This window comes from Melanerpes formicivorus, unplaced genomic scaffold (genome assembly GCF_026170545.1).
Source record: "Melanerpes formicivorus ecotype bairdi unplaced genomic scaffold, bMelFor1.0.p_v2 SCAF_10, whole genome shotgun sequence".
Taxonomy (NCBI): domain Eukaryota; kingdom Metazoa; phylum Chordata; class Aves; order Piciformes; family Picidae; genus Melanerpes; species Melanerpes formicivorus.
Window position 1 is genome coordinate 9,553,156 of NW_027142362.1, and position 17,143 is coordinate 9,570,298.

Genomic DNA, 17,143 nt, shown 5'->3' on the forward strand with positions numbered 1-17,143 from the left:
GGCCATCTGGGCACACTGCTGGCTCCTGTTCAGCCTACTATCAACCAGTACCCCCCAGGTCCCTTTCTGTCTGACTGCTTTTCAGCCACTCTGTCCCCAGCCTGTAGCACTGCACGGGGTTGTTGTGGCCAATGTGTAGAACCCTGCACTTAGATGTGTTAAATCACATGCCCTTGGGCTCTGCCCATCTGTCCAGCCTGGCAAGGTCCCCCTGCAGAGCTCTCCTACCCTCTAACAGATCAACACTTTCCCCCAGCTTGGTGTCATCTGCAAATCCCACTGGAGAGATGTCTACCATAAGATCTCATTCCCAAAACAATTCTCTTCCTGCTTCTTGGCTCTGGGAGAGATACTAATTTCCTTCTGCTTGGCTTTGGCTGCATTGTTTTGGTATTAACTTCTCTGCTTCTGTCTCTTCTCCCTTTGTACAGGAGGGGTCAGGTAGAGGCAGGGAAGGAGAAGCTAGGAGCTTCCCCTGGTCTTTGACCAGGGGAGTTCTTGTGTTGTTTATTAATTGCAAATACCTGTCAATATTGTATGTTTGTACATATTCACTGCATGTCATTGTAGCCTGTAGTTTTAGCTTGTAAATACAGCTGTCATAGCATCATAGTATCAATGGGGTTGGAAAAGACCTCAAAGATCATCAAGTCCATTTTCACTCACTTCCAGCTGAGCTGGTCTGGCAAATTTAATGTTGGGGGAGGGTGGTGGTGTGGAATTTCAACCCACCACATGCAGGTTTCTAAAGCAAACATTAACCTGTGATGCCTCTCAGCAGGTGCTCCTCGCTGTCCTCAGTCACCCATAACCATCAGCTAATGGTGTTTGGAGGGTTCCCCCACCCCACACAGATCTGTATTGAAGGCATTGTTGGATCACCACCACCTGTCTCACAACTTCATCCAGCTCTCCTTAGAGAATCATCCAGCTTGGAAAAAGACCTCCAAGATCATCAAGCCAACCAGAACCAGGAGCCAACACCACCATGCCCACTAAATCCATGTCCCCAGCTCACACATCTACATGTTTCTTGAGCACCTCCAGGGATGGTGACTCCACCACCTCCATGAGCAGCCTGTTCCACTGCCTGAGCACTCTTGCAGCAAAGAAATGGTTCCTAATATCCCACCTAAACCTCCCCTGGTGCAAACTTAGGCCTCCAATGCTTTGAGACAAGGGACTCAAGCCTCCAACCCTAAATAATGAAGATGTGGTTGCAAAGCTCTTTTACAGATGGATGAGCAATATGGGATTGGAAGCAGCAAGATCTCCTTCCACCATGGAGAGCTTCATAAATAAGGCTATAGATATTTCCCAGCACAACTATTGTGGTGGCACAGGCACCTAGAATTGTTTGGGTTGGAAGGGACCTTAAACATCACCTAGTTCCAAATCCCTGTCATGGGCAGGGACACTTCCCACTAGATCAGGTTGCTCAAGGCCCCATCCAACATGGCCTGAACTCTTCCAGGGAAGGGGCATCCACAACCTCCCTGGGCAACCTGTTCCAGTGTCTCACCACCCTCACTGGAAAGAATTCTTCCTAATCTCCAGCCTAAGTTTCCCCTTATCATAAAAGGTCTCTTCCAAGTGAAATGAATCTTGTTGATTCTGTGATCTGCCCCAAGAATATTGGTTGTCTAGAATAGAACTGAATAGAAGTGGTTGGGAAAGACCTTCAAGATCATGGAGTCCAACCTATCACCCAACACCATCTAATCAACTAAACCATGGCACCAAGCACCCCATCCAGTCTCTACTTAAACACCTCCAGCGATGGTGACTCCATCACCTCCCTGGGCAGCCTGTTCCAATGGCCAATCTCTCTTTCTGTGAAGAACTTCTTCCTAATGCCCCCCAGGGCAAACCTGGAAGGTGCCAGACAAAGATAAATCAACCTACAGAGCAGCCCAGCAATGCTAAAATCAGAACCTGGGGGATTTAGTGCACAAGAAGCACCCCCAAAAGGGACAACCCCTTAAATACAGGAGGTGGGGTGGGCTGCTGGAGCACCCTACACCCAGCCCATGCCTGCAGACTCGGCGTGGTGGGAGGGAGAACTGAGAGCAGACATGAGCCCCATGCTGCAGGAATGCTTTGCAGTTGTGTCCCCTTTCACCAAAATAATCCAGGCTCTGGGGTCCTGGCCAAACCACAGGAGAATTCCAGCCAAGAAAGCTTCTCGCAGTAGTAGGGAAATAGCAAAACCCTTCAACTGTTTTTCCAGATCAGCACAATTACAGCTTCAAATCCACCCAGCAGAGCTTGCTTTTTCTTTTTTTACCCCTTCCTCTCTTCCCCCTCCTCCTCCTCTTCCCTTGGCTAAGCTCAGACTGGAAACGTCACGTCTGTGCTGGAAGCAGACATGGGGATAGGGGGCTTGGGGTTGCCCTCTTCCAGGCACCCCTGGAAGAGGAGGTGACCCCTGGGGTGCTTGCAAAGCTGAGGGTGGTGGGGAACTAGGGGAGTTTTACAAGGGGGCAAATCCTACACTGAGACTTCACAACACCCCTTTGCTGCAAAGTGCAGTCTTCTTCTCTGGACAGCTTCCAAACCCACCTGGCCGTTGTGATGCTGGGCAGGCTGCTGTGGGTGCCTCTGCTTTAGCAGGGAGGTTAGACTGGATGATTCCCAGAGGTTGCTTTCCAGCCCCCACTAAGCACAAGTCAACCTCATGAGGAAGAGAGCAGCTAGAGAGCATCCAGCACCCAGAATGCTCAACCCTTTGCCCCTGAAGCCCATCCAGCTGCCAGCACAGCCAAGGACTTGCTCCCCAGCCATGCCATCCTGCCAGGAGCATCAGTGAAGCCCTGGCCTCAGCCAGCTTGGGAATGCTGGATTTATTATTTTTACAGCTTCTGAAGGCTAATGGATGTTTATTCCCAGGGTTTTTCTTCCACAGCCAGTTCTTCTCAAGCTTCATTTTTTTTTTGCATGGCTGGAAACTTTCAATCCACAGACACAAGCTGGTGTGGGGCAGCGGTCCCAGCACTCACTGCATGGCCCATCGCAGCTGCTGCTGCTGCTGTCTTCCCCACGGAGGCAAAGCTCACCCCCTGGCCCACTTTCCCTCTCCTGCTTCTGTACTGGAGCAATGGAAAGCTGAGGGAAGTGGTTGGTGTGGCCTCTTGTGCCCATTGAGGGAAGAGGGAATAGGCCCTTCCTCGGGAAAAGACACAGTTCCTGCTTGATGGGGAGCCATCAAGAAAGGCAGTTAGGAGATGAAAGATGGAGTGAACTTTTTTCCCCTTTCCCCCCACCATGATCTTTGACTTCAAAGAACATTTTCTTGCCCCAACTCAGTGTGATTCCAGTTTGGTTTTTCTTCCACAGCCAGCCAGGAGCAGCACGAGAAGAGCACGAGTGGGGGTGGGAGCATCCACATTTGAAGGTCCCATCTGTGGAAACCCTTTCCATGCTTGAACACACTTAATTTCCCCATACAAATCCATCCACAGCAACAAACGTGCCTGGTCTCATCCCATTCACAACTTAAACACCCCCAAAACTGCACAGACCGAAGTGTGACTTGGGGCAGAGGAGCAGCTCCAAGCCAGCTCACCTCAACACCACCGTCATGGTGGTGTTTCATTGGCTTTCTAACAACCTCTCCTCCTACCAAAACTCCTGCCAGGACACTTTGTCCCAGGCACAGCAGCATGAGGAGCTTCCATTTCCACCCAGGTTTTCCAGAATCCCAGAATGAAGGGGGTTGGAAGGGACCTCTGGAGATCATGTAGACCACCCTAAAGCAGGGGCACCCACAGCAGCTTGCACAACATACAGGTGGGTTCAGAATTTCTCCAGAGGAGGAGACTCCACAACCTCTCTGGGCAGCCTGCTCCAGGGCTCCAGCACCCTCACACCAAAGAACTTTCTCCTCTTCTTCAGATAGAACCTCCTGGGTTCTACTTTGTGCCCATTGACCCTTGTCCTGTTTTGGGCACCACTGAAAAGATCCCAACCCCACCCTCTTGCCCTCCACCCTTTATCTCTTGCTGAGCATTGAGCAGATCCCCTCTCAGGCTGCTCTTCTCCAGGCTGAGCACCTCTAGGTTTCTCAGCCTCTCCTCATTTCTCCCAAGATGCACAATCTGAGGACTGGAGGTGCTCAGAGACCATCACACCGGACACCACTTCCCCTGCCTGCACTGGGAACGCTCCAGGACAAGGCAGCCACTGCCTGACTCCAACTGAACCAAGCCACATTCCACCTTAGGATGAATTTCAGTAGCCTGTTGTCATTTTTTCCACTCACATAGTTGGTGAAGCCACTTGGGTTGCACCTCCAGCTTAATGAAGAAGGGAGAGAAGGTGTTGAGAGGAAGATCTGAAAGCCACTCGCTGTTCTGGAAACCAGTGAGCAGAAACACCCCCCCTCCACAAATCCACGAGGGGGTTGGGGTTTTTTTTTTGAGTAGTATAGATCCAAGTGGTTTTTCCCCTGGAATTTAATAACCTGAATTCCTTCCCCCCAGATTTTCCACTGTCAGGGTTGAGGTTGCAAAACCCCCCACACAAATATGATCTGGCTCCATCCTCACAAGGTGAGAAGGGGGGGAGGGGGGGAACAGTCCCAACTGAAAATATATCTAGAAGAAATATGTTTGTGTACACTCAAATATACCTTCACACATGGATACCTGAATAAAAGCTGCTTTGAAACCCTTCTGGAACCATCCCCACCAGCCAAAAGCAGCACAAAAAGACTCAGACTGAAGGACAGGTGCCAAAGGCCTCAGATTCCACGTTTGGTATTTGGCAGCTGGGTCCCTGCACGTTGCTGGAACCATCCCTCCATACTTCTGAGAGAACAATTTAGTTTCTCTGAGCTCTTCTGCATCTCACTGGAGTTCATTGGACTCAAGGATGCTCATCTGGCATCGGCCTTACCACCAGCTCGGGGTTTCATCTTAACATCTCCATTTCTCCTGCCTCCTGCCAGCTACTGGGGTTGGCTGAAGCTCAGCATAATCATTATTCTGCTCACTCTATATGTCCTTGGCTTGGACTATAGATGTTTTGTTGGCTCAGTCATTTCTCCTTTAACCAGGGTGAGTCATGGTGGCTTCGTTTCCAACAGCATCTTTAACAGACATATTTTGCACTCCATAATTGCAGGTCCCAGGAGACATTGTGCTCCTGGGCACACAGGCACTCATTCTACGTGGAGGGCTTCCACAGTTTGCATGCAGAGGAACCAAGAGAAGAGAAAACTACAACTGTGTCCTGCCTGATGCTGGCAGGACAGATACAAGAAAGCCCAAACCCTGTTTTAGCAGGAGGGTTGGACTGGATGATCTCAAGAGGTCTCCTCCTACCTCCCTCATGCTGGGATCTGGTGTGACTGCAGAAGCAAAGTGAGCTGCTCTTTGCTCCAGAGACCTGCTGGGAAAGGAGGAGCAATCCTGCCTTTGCTGGTCACCAGGGAACTCCTGGCTCACCTCATCAGTGATGGTGGCAGCTTGAAAGCATGGGGGGCAAAAAAGCAGAAGGGCACCCAAATTTCAGGAGAGTTGAAGTTTCTCTGGTGAGGTGTAGCCAGAATCATGCCTAAACCAGTGTAATTCAGTGCTGCTTCCAGTTCTGTGCTCTCCTGTTCAAAAGAGACTGGGAACTACTGGAGAGAGTCCAGTGGAGCCTACAAAGATGCTAAAGGGCCTGGAGCATCTCTGTGAGGAGGAAAGGCTGAGAGCCCTGGGGCTGTTGAGCCTGGAGAAGAGCAGCCCCAGAGGGGATCTGCTCAGTGCTCAGCAAGAGCTAAAGGGTGGGGGGGCAAGAGGATGGAGCCAGACTTTTGTCAGTGAAGCCCAGAGGCAGGGCAATGAGCACAAACTGGAACCCAGGAGGTTCCACCTGAACAGGAGTAGAAAGTTCTTTGGTGTGAGGGTGCTGGAGCCCTGGAGCAGGCTGCCCAGAGAGGTTGTCTTGCAGGGGCCACCACAAATGCCACCAAGTTTTTTTGGGGTTTGGATCCATTCCTGGCAGAAAATATGGCACAGCAGAGCTCTGTGCAAATGAAGAGTTTGAGTGGTCTGAAGCATCAGATCAGCATGGTCCCCATCCTGCCACCTTGCAGACACATCTGGACTCTTCCTAGGCTCAGCCAAGGGATGGGGACAACAAGATGGGCCTGAGATCCCCTGAGAAATTAAGCACAAGGTGTCACCCAGATGTGCTCCAGCACTGAGTGGAGGAAGGTGAGGATGGAAGACTTCACACCAAGCAGAGAAACATCATCTGTTCCCCATGAGCCATCACCACTCAGGTCTCAAGCAGGGGATGCAGCAGAAGTTTGCTTTATTTACTGGAACTGCTCAACAGCCCTGTTGATGACGTGCTCTGGTGGCCTTGGCCAAGAGCAGTTGTGCTGTCAGGCTGCCTAAAATTCTTAACCCCCCCCCCCCCCCCCCCCCCAAGGCCAGCATTCCTCTGGGTAAATATCCACGTTCTCAAGCAGAAGGGGTGGAGGACTGTGTCCTGTGCCAGATGTTTCTGGCTTGTCAAGTGTAAGCTGGCCAGCTGGGAAACAGTCCCATAGCTCAGGTTCCTGGATAGCAGAGATGAAAAGCATCCTGAGATACCACCCAGTCCCCAGCACAGCCCACACAGGGTCAGCTCTAGGAGAAAGCTCTTCGACCGCTGCGTGCAAAATCTGCTCGTGGACCATGGGGATGTCCACCTGCAAGGATGCTCTGGTATCTGCCATGGTCACTCTTCTGGGGAGTCTCAAACCTGGCTACAAGCAGCCCTGAGCTTGGTCTTGAGTTGAAGCAGTGGAAAAGCTCATCACTGCCATGTAGATGTGAATCTCTGGACCTTGGAGGGGTCACTAGGTGCCCAAACACCTGCTAGGGACCCATCTCTGCAATGGGGCAGAGGCAGCTGCACCACAGACAGTCCCATCTCTTCCCAGCCTATCCCAGAGGACAAAGCTGAGCCTTAACTCACCCCCCAAAGCTTTATGAGTATTAACTCAGCTCTCTGCTTAAAAGTGGAAGGAAACAGGGACCCAGAGAATGGCAACATCACTGTGGATTGAATTGCTCCTCAGGATGCAGCTTGGAGCACCCTGAGGGCTCCTGCATACCCAACACAGCATCACTCCCTTAACTGGATGCATGGAACCACTTGGGGAAAGCACACCATTCCTGTGGGAAACTGGGACTCAGATGTTCTCCACACTGCCTGCCTGGGTGTCTTTCCTCAACCCTCCATTAAACAGAAGAGAAGCAATGAGCAGAGAGGCTTCAAACCAGATGTCAGCTGAGGAGAGCAAGGTCAAAGCCAAACCTCCCTGCTCCTTGCAGTGAAATCTTAGCTCAGCTTGAGGTGTCAGGACAGGGCCCAGCCCCTTGCCCACCACCAGAACCTGCAAAGGCAACACAGGTCCAGTTGTGGAATTTCAGAGGTGTCCATCTGTAGTAGTTTGGTGTTTGGATGCTGCCTTCAGCCTGGCTCTCATCCACCCCTGGGGTAGTTCCTTCAGTTGGGCAGCGTTTAAGTTGCAGGGAATTTCCAGGTGCTTTTAAGCTGTCTTTATCACTGCAACATCCAGATGTGCTCCTGGAGAGCACCAAGGAGTCTCTGCCAACATCTGTGCAGGATCCCCCAGCAGGGATCAGTGCAGATGACGAGCAAAACCTGCCACGAAACCCAAAACCTGAGCAAAGCCCATCTGAGTCTCATCTTGCGCTCCTGAGGGACCCAGGCAGGTCTGAGCACTTCTGCAGACCACAGCTCTTGGGTGGAAATGATATGAAATGGCCTCAACCCAAAACCCAGATGGTTTTCCAACAAGTGTTGGAAGCTGAGACATTCCAGGGAACCATGAACCTGCCTGAAGCGAGGCACCTGCTACCAAGAAGTCACCGGGCAGGAACCAGAGCTCAGCACCCTCTGTACACTCACAGCCATGAAATACAAAACATGTTCCTGTCCTCCACCCAGAAGTCCTCTTTTTTGAAAGGAAAAGGGCCTCTACTCTCTACTTCACCCATGCTGGCCTGGCACCAGCATCATCAAGAGCAAACCTCAGTCTCCTTTGGAGCCCCAGCCCTGCCCACCCCAAACAGGTGGTTGGGTGGAGCAGGAGGAGACACTCAGCATGTTGGGCAGGTTGCTTTAGATGTGGTCCCCTTCAGAGCTCACTTACCATTTCTTGCCCCCAATGTCATGCTGTTGCACAGTGTAGCCAAAATAGGCTTCCTTGGAGCCAGCTATGATTTTGGGCCTCTTGGTGTCAATGTTGAAGGTGTCGCTGAACCCTGAGGAAAGAAAAGGAGGATTCCATCAGCCAAGGCACTGAGATGGTAGGGGGAAATGGTCTGACTGGGGTCAGAAGCCAAAAAGAGCACCCTAAGAGGTTGTGCAGTGTCCCTTCATGGAGATATTCAACCCCCCAATGGACACAGCAACCTGTTCCAGGACCTTGCTTGAGCAAGGCTTGGACTAAGGTATCTCCAACCTCAACCATCCTAGGAACACTGCTCCCTCAATTGGAATAACCTGCCCCAGAAAGGTCCTACATGAAGCAGGGATGGTTTTATCCCATCACAGCAGCTCTGTGGTGCAGCATCCCCACAGCTAACCATGACAGAAAGGAGCATGACATCTCCAGCTCACCTGCAGCCACCCAGCACTCCATCTCTGAGCCCCCAGGGAGTAGCCAGCCCCAGGGCTGCAGCTTTAAGGTGGTCACACCCCTGGTCCTCAGCCCACCTGCAAAGGGGCTCCACCCCAGCAAGGGTGTTTCTGATTTATGAGAAAGGAAAAGGTGAATCAGCTGAAGCCAGGATGGACATGGGAAGGGGAGACAAGGGCATCCTCCTCCCCTCTGACATCTCCTCAAGCTTTCTACAATGAGTGATGCTGCTCTGCAATGCTTTGCTCCTCCAGCTGTGGAGCAGCAGCTGCTCTTAATGGTGATTGCCACCCCCACCACCATGCTCTCAAGGGTCGCAACAAGGACTGATGTCTGAAAATTGCTGCAGCCACCCATGTCCTGTGGTCCATGTTCCATAGCCAGCAGGACCATTACCAGCTCCCTGTCCCATCACCAGCTGATCCCTGTCCTATCACCAGCAAGCCCATGCCCCATCACCAGCAGGTCCAGATCCCACAATATTCCAAGTATTCATGCATGGATAGGATAGGGTAGGATAGGATAGGGTAGGGTAGGATAGGGTAGGGTAGGATAGGGTAGGGTAGGATAGGGTAGACCAGGTTGGAAGAGACCTTCAAGATCATCATGTCCAACCTATCATCCAACACCACCTAATCAACTAAACCATAGCACCAAGCACCCTATCAAGTCTCCTCCTGAACACCTCCAGTGATGGCAACTCCACCACCTCCCTGGGCAGCCCATTCCAATGGGCAATCACTCTCTCTGTGTAGAACTTCCTCCTGACCTCCAGCCTAAACCTCCCCCGGCACAGCCTGAGACTGTGTCCTCTTGTTCTGGTGCTGGTTGCCTGGCTACACAGACTTTGGATGAGGGCAGCACCATGTTCAAACCCTCCATGGCTGCACGGCTTCCACAGGGAGATGTTTGTAATTTACAACAGCATCTTCCCATGGGCTTGCTCAAACCTAAAGTGGCAGGGCCCAGATTCCAGCAAGGAGATGGTGCTCCAGGGAAGAGATGGTGCTCCAGGGAAGGATATGGGCTAGCCAGGATATCACAGAATCATTAGGGTTGGAAGAGACCTCTAAGATCATCCAGTCAACCCAACACCTCCATGCCCCACTAAACCATGTCCTAAAGTGCCGGATCCAGATGTGTTTTGAACCCCTCCAGGGATGGTAGCTCCCCCACCTCCCTGGGCAGCCTGTTCTTTCAGGAAAGCAATTTTTTTTCCCCCTAATCTCCAATCTAAACCTCCCTTGGTGCAGCTTGAAGCCACATCCCAGCTCTTTGTTTGCCTGCAGGGAGAAAGCAGCTGTGGGCTGCACATCAAAGGTCCTGGTGTCCCTACTGAGGATCACAGAACGCGATCATCGCAGGGTGACTTTAAAAGTGGCAGAAGGGTCACTTGGAGAGGTATAAAGGGGGCCATCCCCAGGAGGGATTAGAAATACTGCTTCCCAAGTGGAAAACAAAATCAGGATGCAAAGTGTTTTGATAGGGAGGAATGTTAAGGATAAACCTGAAGGGTGGGGTTTTTTTTTTGCAGTGACAGGAATAAATCTGCAGCGTTGGCTCTGGAAAGAGAGAACCACAGAGCCTGGCCAAGGAGAGCTGAGGTAAGGAGCTTTAAACCCTAGGAAAAGAAATTCTAGAAAGCAAGGGGGAAGGAGGAAAAAAAGAAAGGGAGGCAGGAGGAAGCAAGCCAGCATATTTTGTGGTAGTTTGACCTCATTTAACATTACAAAACAAATTAAAACCTCCTCGGAGTTAACCGTTGCCCAGCAGAGAAATAGGAGGGAGATTAAATCAAAGGGAGAAGTTTTTAGCCCTAGGCATGGTGAGACCCCAGCCCAGGGTGCTTAGAGAGCTTGGGAGATGCCCCATCCCTGGAATCATTGCAGGTCAGGTTGGTTGGGGCTCTGAGCAACCTGCTCTGGTTGCAGATGTCCCTGCTGGCTGCGGGAGGGTTGGGTTAGATGACCTTCAAGGTCCGTTCTCCAGAGGAGACTCCACAGCCATGCTGGACAGCCTGCTCCAGTGCTCTGGCACCCTCACAGTAAAGAAGTTTCTCCTCACTCTGAAATGGAACTTCCTGTGCTCCAGTTTGTATCTGTTCCCCCTGTTCTATCACAGGACACCACTGCAAAGAGCCAGGTCCCTTGTTCTTGATACCCACCCTTCAGATACTTGTGAACATTAATGAGATCTCTTCTCAGGGAATGGGCTGCCCAGGGAGGTGGTGGAGTCAGAGGGGGTTGGACGTGGCACTTGGTGCCATGAGTCAGGAGGTCTGTGGTGACAGGCTGGACTGGATGATCTTGGAGATCTCTTCCAACCTTAGTGATTCTGTGATTCTCCAGACTAAACAGCCCCAGGTCTCTCAGCCTTTCCTCTCAGACAGATGCTCCAGACCCTTAATCATCCTCATAGTCTCTGTTGGACTCTCTCTAGTATTTCCCTGCCTCTCTTGAACTGGGGAGCCCAGAACTGCATACAATACTCCAGATGTAGTCTCACTAGGGCAGAGTAGAGGGGGAGGAGGAAAACCTCCCTTGCCCTGCTGGACACACTCCTCTTAATGCATCCCAGGGGACTGCTTGCTTTCTTGGCCACAGGGGCACATTGCTGTCCCGTTGACCCCAGATGTGGAAGCTTTTGAGGCATGGGGGTGGGGGAGGAACTGGAAGGAAGAACTGGAGGATCTTTAAACTTGGTTGAAACTGCTGGGAGCTTTTAGAGAGGTTTTCAAGGAGATTTAGCAACCCAAAGAGCAGAGACTCTCATTTTCTTGTCAGGAGTGACATCACTCTCATAAATAAGTGACCAAAAGCCACATGTTTTGCTTGTGATGCAGCCAAGGCAGGAAGCCTCAAATACCTCCCTTCCGAACTGGAGCTTCTGTGGAGTCCAAACTTTTGATCCTTGTCAGATCAAATATTAAAAAGGGGAGGATGGGGGGGGGGGAAACAACAACAACAAAAACAACCCCAAACAACACAACAAAACACCCCAAAACACATTTGGGAAACAATAGTGGGAAGAAAAGCCACTTCTGCTGCCAAGAAGAGGAAAAAGAAGTCATGGATTCACAGAGTGGGTTGGGTTAGAAGGGACCTTCGAAATCTTCTAGTTCCAACCCCAACGCCATGGGCAGGGACACCTCCCACCAGCCCAAGTTGCTCAAGGCCTCATCCAACTTGCCCTTGAAGACCTCCAGGGAAGGGGCATCAACAACCTCCCCTGGGCAACCTGTTGCAGTGTCTCCCCACCCTCACTGGAAAGTCCTCTCTGTATGGGAAACCTTCAGGAGCTGGAATTCTCTTGAGGTCCCAGACCTGTCCTCTCGTTGTTACCTTTGCTTGTGCCTCTTGCTTCTGCTGCCTTTGTGATTTAAGGAGACACCAGCTGGGAATTGGAGCTGCCAGAAGAATTCCCTCTCTGTTTCTTTTTTTCTCCCCCCACACCCCTTTTTTTTTTTTCCTTCTCTTTCCTTTTTTTTTTTTTTTTTTAAATTTCTTTTTCTTCTTATTTATTTTTCCTCTTTTTCTTCTTATGTTTCCTCTTTTTTTTTTCTTATTTCTTTCTTCCCTTTTTCTTATTTAGTTTTTCTCTTTTTCTCCTGCCCCCCCCCTTTTTTTTTTCTCCATTTCTCCCCTTTTCCCCCCTTTTTTCCCCCATTTTTCCTCCCTTTTTCCTTTCCCCCCCATTTTTTCCCTTTTTTCTTTCCCCCCTTTTTCCCCTATTTTTCCCCCTTTTTTCTTCCCCCCCATTTCCCCCCTTTTTACTTTTTTCCCCATTTCCCCCTTCCCCCTCCTTTTTTCCCCCTTTTTTCTTTTTTTCCCTTTTTTCTTTTCCCCCCTTCCCCCCCTTTCCCCCCCTTTTTCTCCCTTTTCCCCCCCTTTCCCCCCCTTCCCCCCCTTTTTCTCCCTTTTCCCCCCCTTTCCCCCCTATTTCCCCCTTTTCCTTTTTTCCCCCTTTTTTCTTTTTTTCCCTTTTTTCTTTTCCCCCCTTCCCCCCCTTTCCCCCCTTTTTCTCCCTTTTTCCCCCATTTTCCCCTTTTCCTTTTTCCCCCTTTTTTCTTTTTTCCCCCTTTTTTCCCTTTCCCCCTTTCTTTTCCCCCCTTTTTTCCCCCTTTTTTCCCCCCTTTTCCCTCCATTTTCCCCCTTTCCTTTCCCCCCATTTTCCCCCTTTCCTTTCCCCCCCATTTTCCCCCTTTCCTTTCCCCCTTCTTTCTTTTTCCCCTTTATTATTTTTTCCCCCCTTTCCCCCCCCCTTTTTTACTTTTTCTTTTTTTTTCTTCTTTTTTCTTCCTTTGTGTCAGACCATGCATCTCTTTCCCTTCATTGTTTTTGTTTTCCAGAGAGGGTCCTTGTACAATCCTAGCTTCATAGAGTTGCTTAGGCTGGGGAAGAGCTTTAAGATCATCAAGTCCAATCACTGACCTAACACTGCTAAGTCAGAATCATAGAATCAATAAGGTTGGAAAAGACCTCAGAGATCATCAAGTCCAACCTGTCACCCAACACCTCATGACTAACTAAACCATGGCACCAAGTGCCACATCCAATCCTTTTTTGAACACCTCCACGGATGGTAACTCCACCACCTCCCTGGGCAGCACGTTCCAGTGGCCAATTACTCTTTCTGGGAAGAACTTTCTCCTCACCTCCAGCCTAAACCTCCACTGGCACAGCTTGAGACTGTGTCCTCTTGTTCTGGTGCTGGTTGCCTGGGAGAAGAGACCAACCCCCACCTGGCTACAACCTCCCTTCAGGTCTCCACTGCTCCAGTACAATGAGGTCTCCACTGCTCCAGTACAGCCTCTTCTCCAGGCTAAGCAACTCCAGCTCCCTCAGCCTCTCCTCATAGGGCTGTGCCCTAAACCCCTCACCAACTTTGTTGGAAAAACCAACTTTAGGTTGGAAAAGATCTCCAAGACCCTCGAGTCCAATCATGAACCCTACCCTACCAAGCCCACCACTAAGCCATGTCCCCAAGCACCACAGCCACATGGCTTTTAAACACCTCCAGGGATGGTGACTCCACCACCTCCCCTGGGCACTCTGACAACACTGCCAGGGAAAAAACTTTTTTTGTCCAGGAGAGGTCTGATAAACCTCCTTGAGAAGCATGGAGCTCTGAAAAGCCAAGTCCTCCTCCATGGCCCCCCACAGCTCTTCCCTTTCCTGCTGTCTCCCTGAGAAAGGGGTGGGCAGAGATCTGTCTCTGTTGCTGATGCCACTGGTGTTTGATCACTAATGAATGACCAGCAAACATGCCCAGCAAATGTGGCCATCAAACAGCTTCTCCCCAGCTTCTGAGGGCCCAGAGAGCAGAAGTTATGGAAGCAGAAGGTACTTGTGCAGCTAAGGCCCTGGAGCTGTTTGTCAGAGAGCCTGTGGGTAACCAGGAATGTTGCAACATGCCGGGGATGACTGATCCTCTCTTCATCCTCAGCATTCCCTGGCTCTCCATCCACCACTGCAGCAGCCACCAAACCCCAGCCTGGCTCCTAATAACTGATGACAAATGCTGGCTCTCAGATAGTGACCTGGGGAAGAAGTTGGTGCTTTCAGGGTCTCATTTAGTGAAGAGGGTTTGATAGGAATTAAAGACAGAGGTCTGCTGATGATACAAACTGGGAGGAGAGGTGACACCCCAGCAGGATGTGCTGCTGTTCAGAGAAACCTGGACAGGCTGGAGAGCTGGGTGAGGGGAATCTCATGTAGTTCAACAGCCTGGAGAGGAATAAGCCCCTGCTCCAGTACAGGTGAGGGCTGACCTGCTGGAAAGCAGCTCTGCAGAGAAGGACCTGGGAGTGCTGGTGGACAACAAGGTCACCATGAGCCAGGAATGTGCCCTTGTGGCCAAGGTGGCCAATGGTCTCCTGGGGTGCATGAAGAAGAGTGTGGCCAGCAGGTTGAGGGAGGTTCTCCTGCCCCTCTACTCTGTGCTAGTGAGGCCACAACTGGAGGACTGAGTCTAGTTCTGTTTCCCAGTTCAAGAGATCAGGGAACTACTGGGCAGAGTCCAGTGGAGGATGCTTAGGAGCCTGGAGCATCTCTGTGAGGAGGAAAGGATGAGAGCCCTCCTGCTGTGGCAGGGGCTTTGGACTAGATGATCTTTTGGGGTCCCTTCCAACTCCTAACACTCTGTGATTCTGTGAGACCTGAGGCTGTTGAGCCTGGAGAAGAGCAGCCTGAGAGAGGATCTGCTCAGTGCTCAGCAGGAGCTAAAGGGTGGGGGGCAAGAGAATGAGGCCAGACTCTTCTCAGTGGTGCCCAGGGACAGGACAAGGGGCAATGGGCACAAAGTAGAACCCAGGAGGTTCCACCTGAAGATGAGGAGAAAGTTCTTTGGTGTGAGGGTGCTGGAGCCCTGGAGCAGGCTGCCCAGAGCAGTGGTGGAATGGAAACCCCTGTGGGTGGAGATCTTCATGGAAAGAAACCACTGTGGGCAGAAATCTTTGTGAGAAGAAACCCTTGTGGGAAGAAACATCCTTGGGCAGAGACACCTGTGAGCAGGAACACACGTGGGGAGAAACCTGACTGGACAGAAACAGCACAGAAACCTCTGTGGGAAGAACCCCCCTTGGGCAGAAACCTCTGTGGGAAGAAACCCCCTTGGGCAGAAACCTCTGTGGGAAGAAACCCCCTTGGGCAGAAGTGTCCATGGGCAGCGGTGTCCTTGGACAGGAAAATCCATAGGAAGAAACATCCACAGGCAGGAACACACGTGGGAAGCAACTTCCATGACTAGAAATTTTTCAGGGGGGGTAAAAAAAAACCCTCCTCGTGGGCAGAAACATCTACAGAGAGAAGCCCCTGAGGAGAATTGCTGCTCATCCCCAGGCACCGTCGCTGACTTTCCACATCCCCCAGCTACGCTCCACAGCTCCCATCCCTCTTCCCACCGCCAGCACCTCTCTGAGGGGATCCTACCCCACAGGCTCTGTCCCTCCGTGGGGCTGTGCCCCCACCTCCATGCTGCATCCAGCAGCCCCACGTCCTGCCCCGCTCGTTGCCGCCATGCAAAGCTCCTGCAGATGGTCCCCATTAAGCGCAGCAAGGCAGCTCCAGCCACGCCGCAATTCAAAAGCTGGGGAGGGGAATGAAAGAAGCTAAGAAAACATCCACCCTGGCATGGTTGTCCACCAGGATGTTCAGAGACGGCTGGTGGAGAGGCGTGAGCCTGTGGCGGTGCTCCTGCTTTGGGAGAGAAGTTTTTCCTCTCTCCCCTCACCCCCCCGCGCCCTCTCCCATTTTGCAGCACCCAGCGGTCCCAGTTTGGCAGCTGGGCTGAGTGTGGGAGGGTTCCAGATGGGATTGCAACAAAACCGAGCGCTGCCGGGGAGCCTCTTTCTGCAAGGGGACAGCCTGAGTGGGACAAGCAGCAGCAGCATAGCCTCCCCTATAGCAACCCCCCTCCCCTTTTCCTCCTCCCCACCCCGAGCTCCCAGCAGAGCTCTTCCCAGCACACAGAGCCGGACGGGGGGAAGCTGGAGCTCGTCTCCCCCAAACCAAACTTTCACCTAAAACCTCGTTTTAAAACTTGTTTAGCGCCAATAAAGTTCCTTTCCCGCAGCCCCTTCGTGCTCTGGGACAAGCCACAGAGGGGGCTCAGAAGTTAGCTTCAGGTAAAAGGAGCTGGCTCTATCCTGGGGGCGTGGGGGGGTGTATGTGTGTGTCTTTCTTTTCCCCCCACACCATCTGATGCTTCAGCAAAAGCACTAAATAACCCCACACCAACTGCAGCCCGGCTGAGGAGAGGGAGCTGGACGGACACCATGCTGCTCACCCCCTCGTTCCCGGGGAGCCCAGCAAAGTTCCTCAACCCTGGGGAGCCCAGCAAACATCTCCATCTCCAGGGAGCACAGCAAAGATCTCCATCTCGGGAGAGCCCAGCAAACATCTCCGGTCCTGGGGAGCCCAGCAAAGTCTCCAATCCTTTCAACTCCTCTTTGCCCGCCTGGCTCCCTCCTTCCCTCCTTCTCCCAGCAAGACTCTTCCAGAAGCCTTATTAACCTTTGGCTTTTCCCGGCATTTTTCCCAAAGAAGCCAAAGTTATTCCGTTTCCCCCCTTGCTTTTGCCGGAGGGGGAGCAGCTGCTTACCGGGCAGGAGGCAGAGGGAGCAGGCGAGGAGCATCCCGCTGGGAAGGTCCATGGGAGGTCCACTGGCTGCCCTGCTCTCCGTTCCCGAGCATCGGTGGGAGGCAGCTGGCCAGACTGGTAGCTCCACTCGCAGAGCCCTTTCCTTATTCCCAGCCTTTCCCGGCTCCCTGACAGAAGAAGGAACATTGGGAGGGAGTGGGAGGGACGAGAGGAACTGGTAGGAGGTACAGCAGGAGAGGACGGGAGAGGGGACAGCCTTCGGATGGCCGCAGCACCCTTTAGGGATCGGCTTCCCAGTAGGGCTGTGAAGGTTGAGAGCTTCAAACCCCACCTCAGCACTTTGGGCTTCTCTCTGTAGTACCCTGCTGGGGGCCCTCACGGAACCCCCCACCCCAG

The 17,143-nt window shown here is 51.9% G+C and overlaps 1 protein-coding gene across 1 annotated transcript in view; it reads right to left on the bottom strand.

The window, feature by feature from the left end:
• Positions 1-16,902, bottom strand: part of ITGA11 (integrin subunit alpha 11) — a 70,996-nt gene extending 54,094 nt beyond the window's left edge. The window contains exons 1-2 of the mRNA XM_068143556.1: positions 16,748-16,902; positions 8,159-8,270 (exon numbers count right to left, since the gene is read on the bottom strand). Of these exons, the coding sequence (XP_067999657.1) occupies positions 8,159-8,270; positions 16,748-16,799 (164 nt within the window). The 5' untranslated portion in view covers positions 16,800-16,902. The remainder of the gene's footprint in view (positions 1-8,158; positions 8,271-16,747) is intronic.
• Between the last annotated feature and the right edge of the window lie 241 nt (positions 16,903-17,143).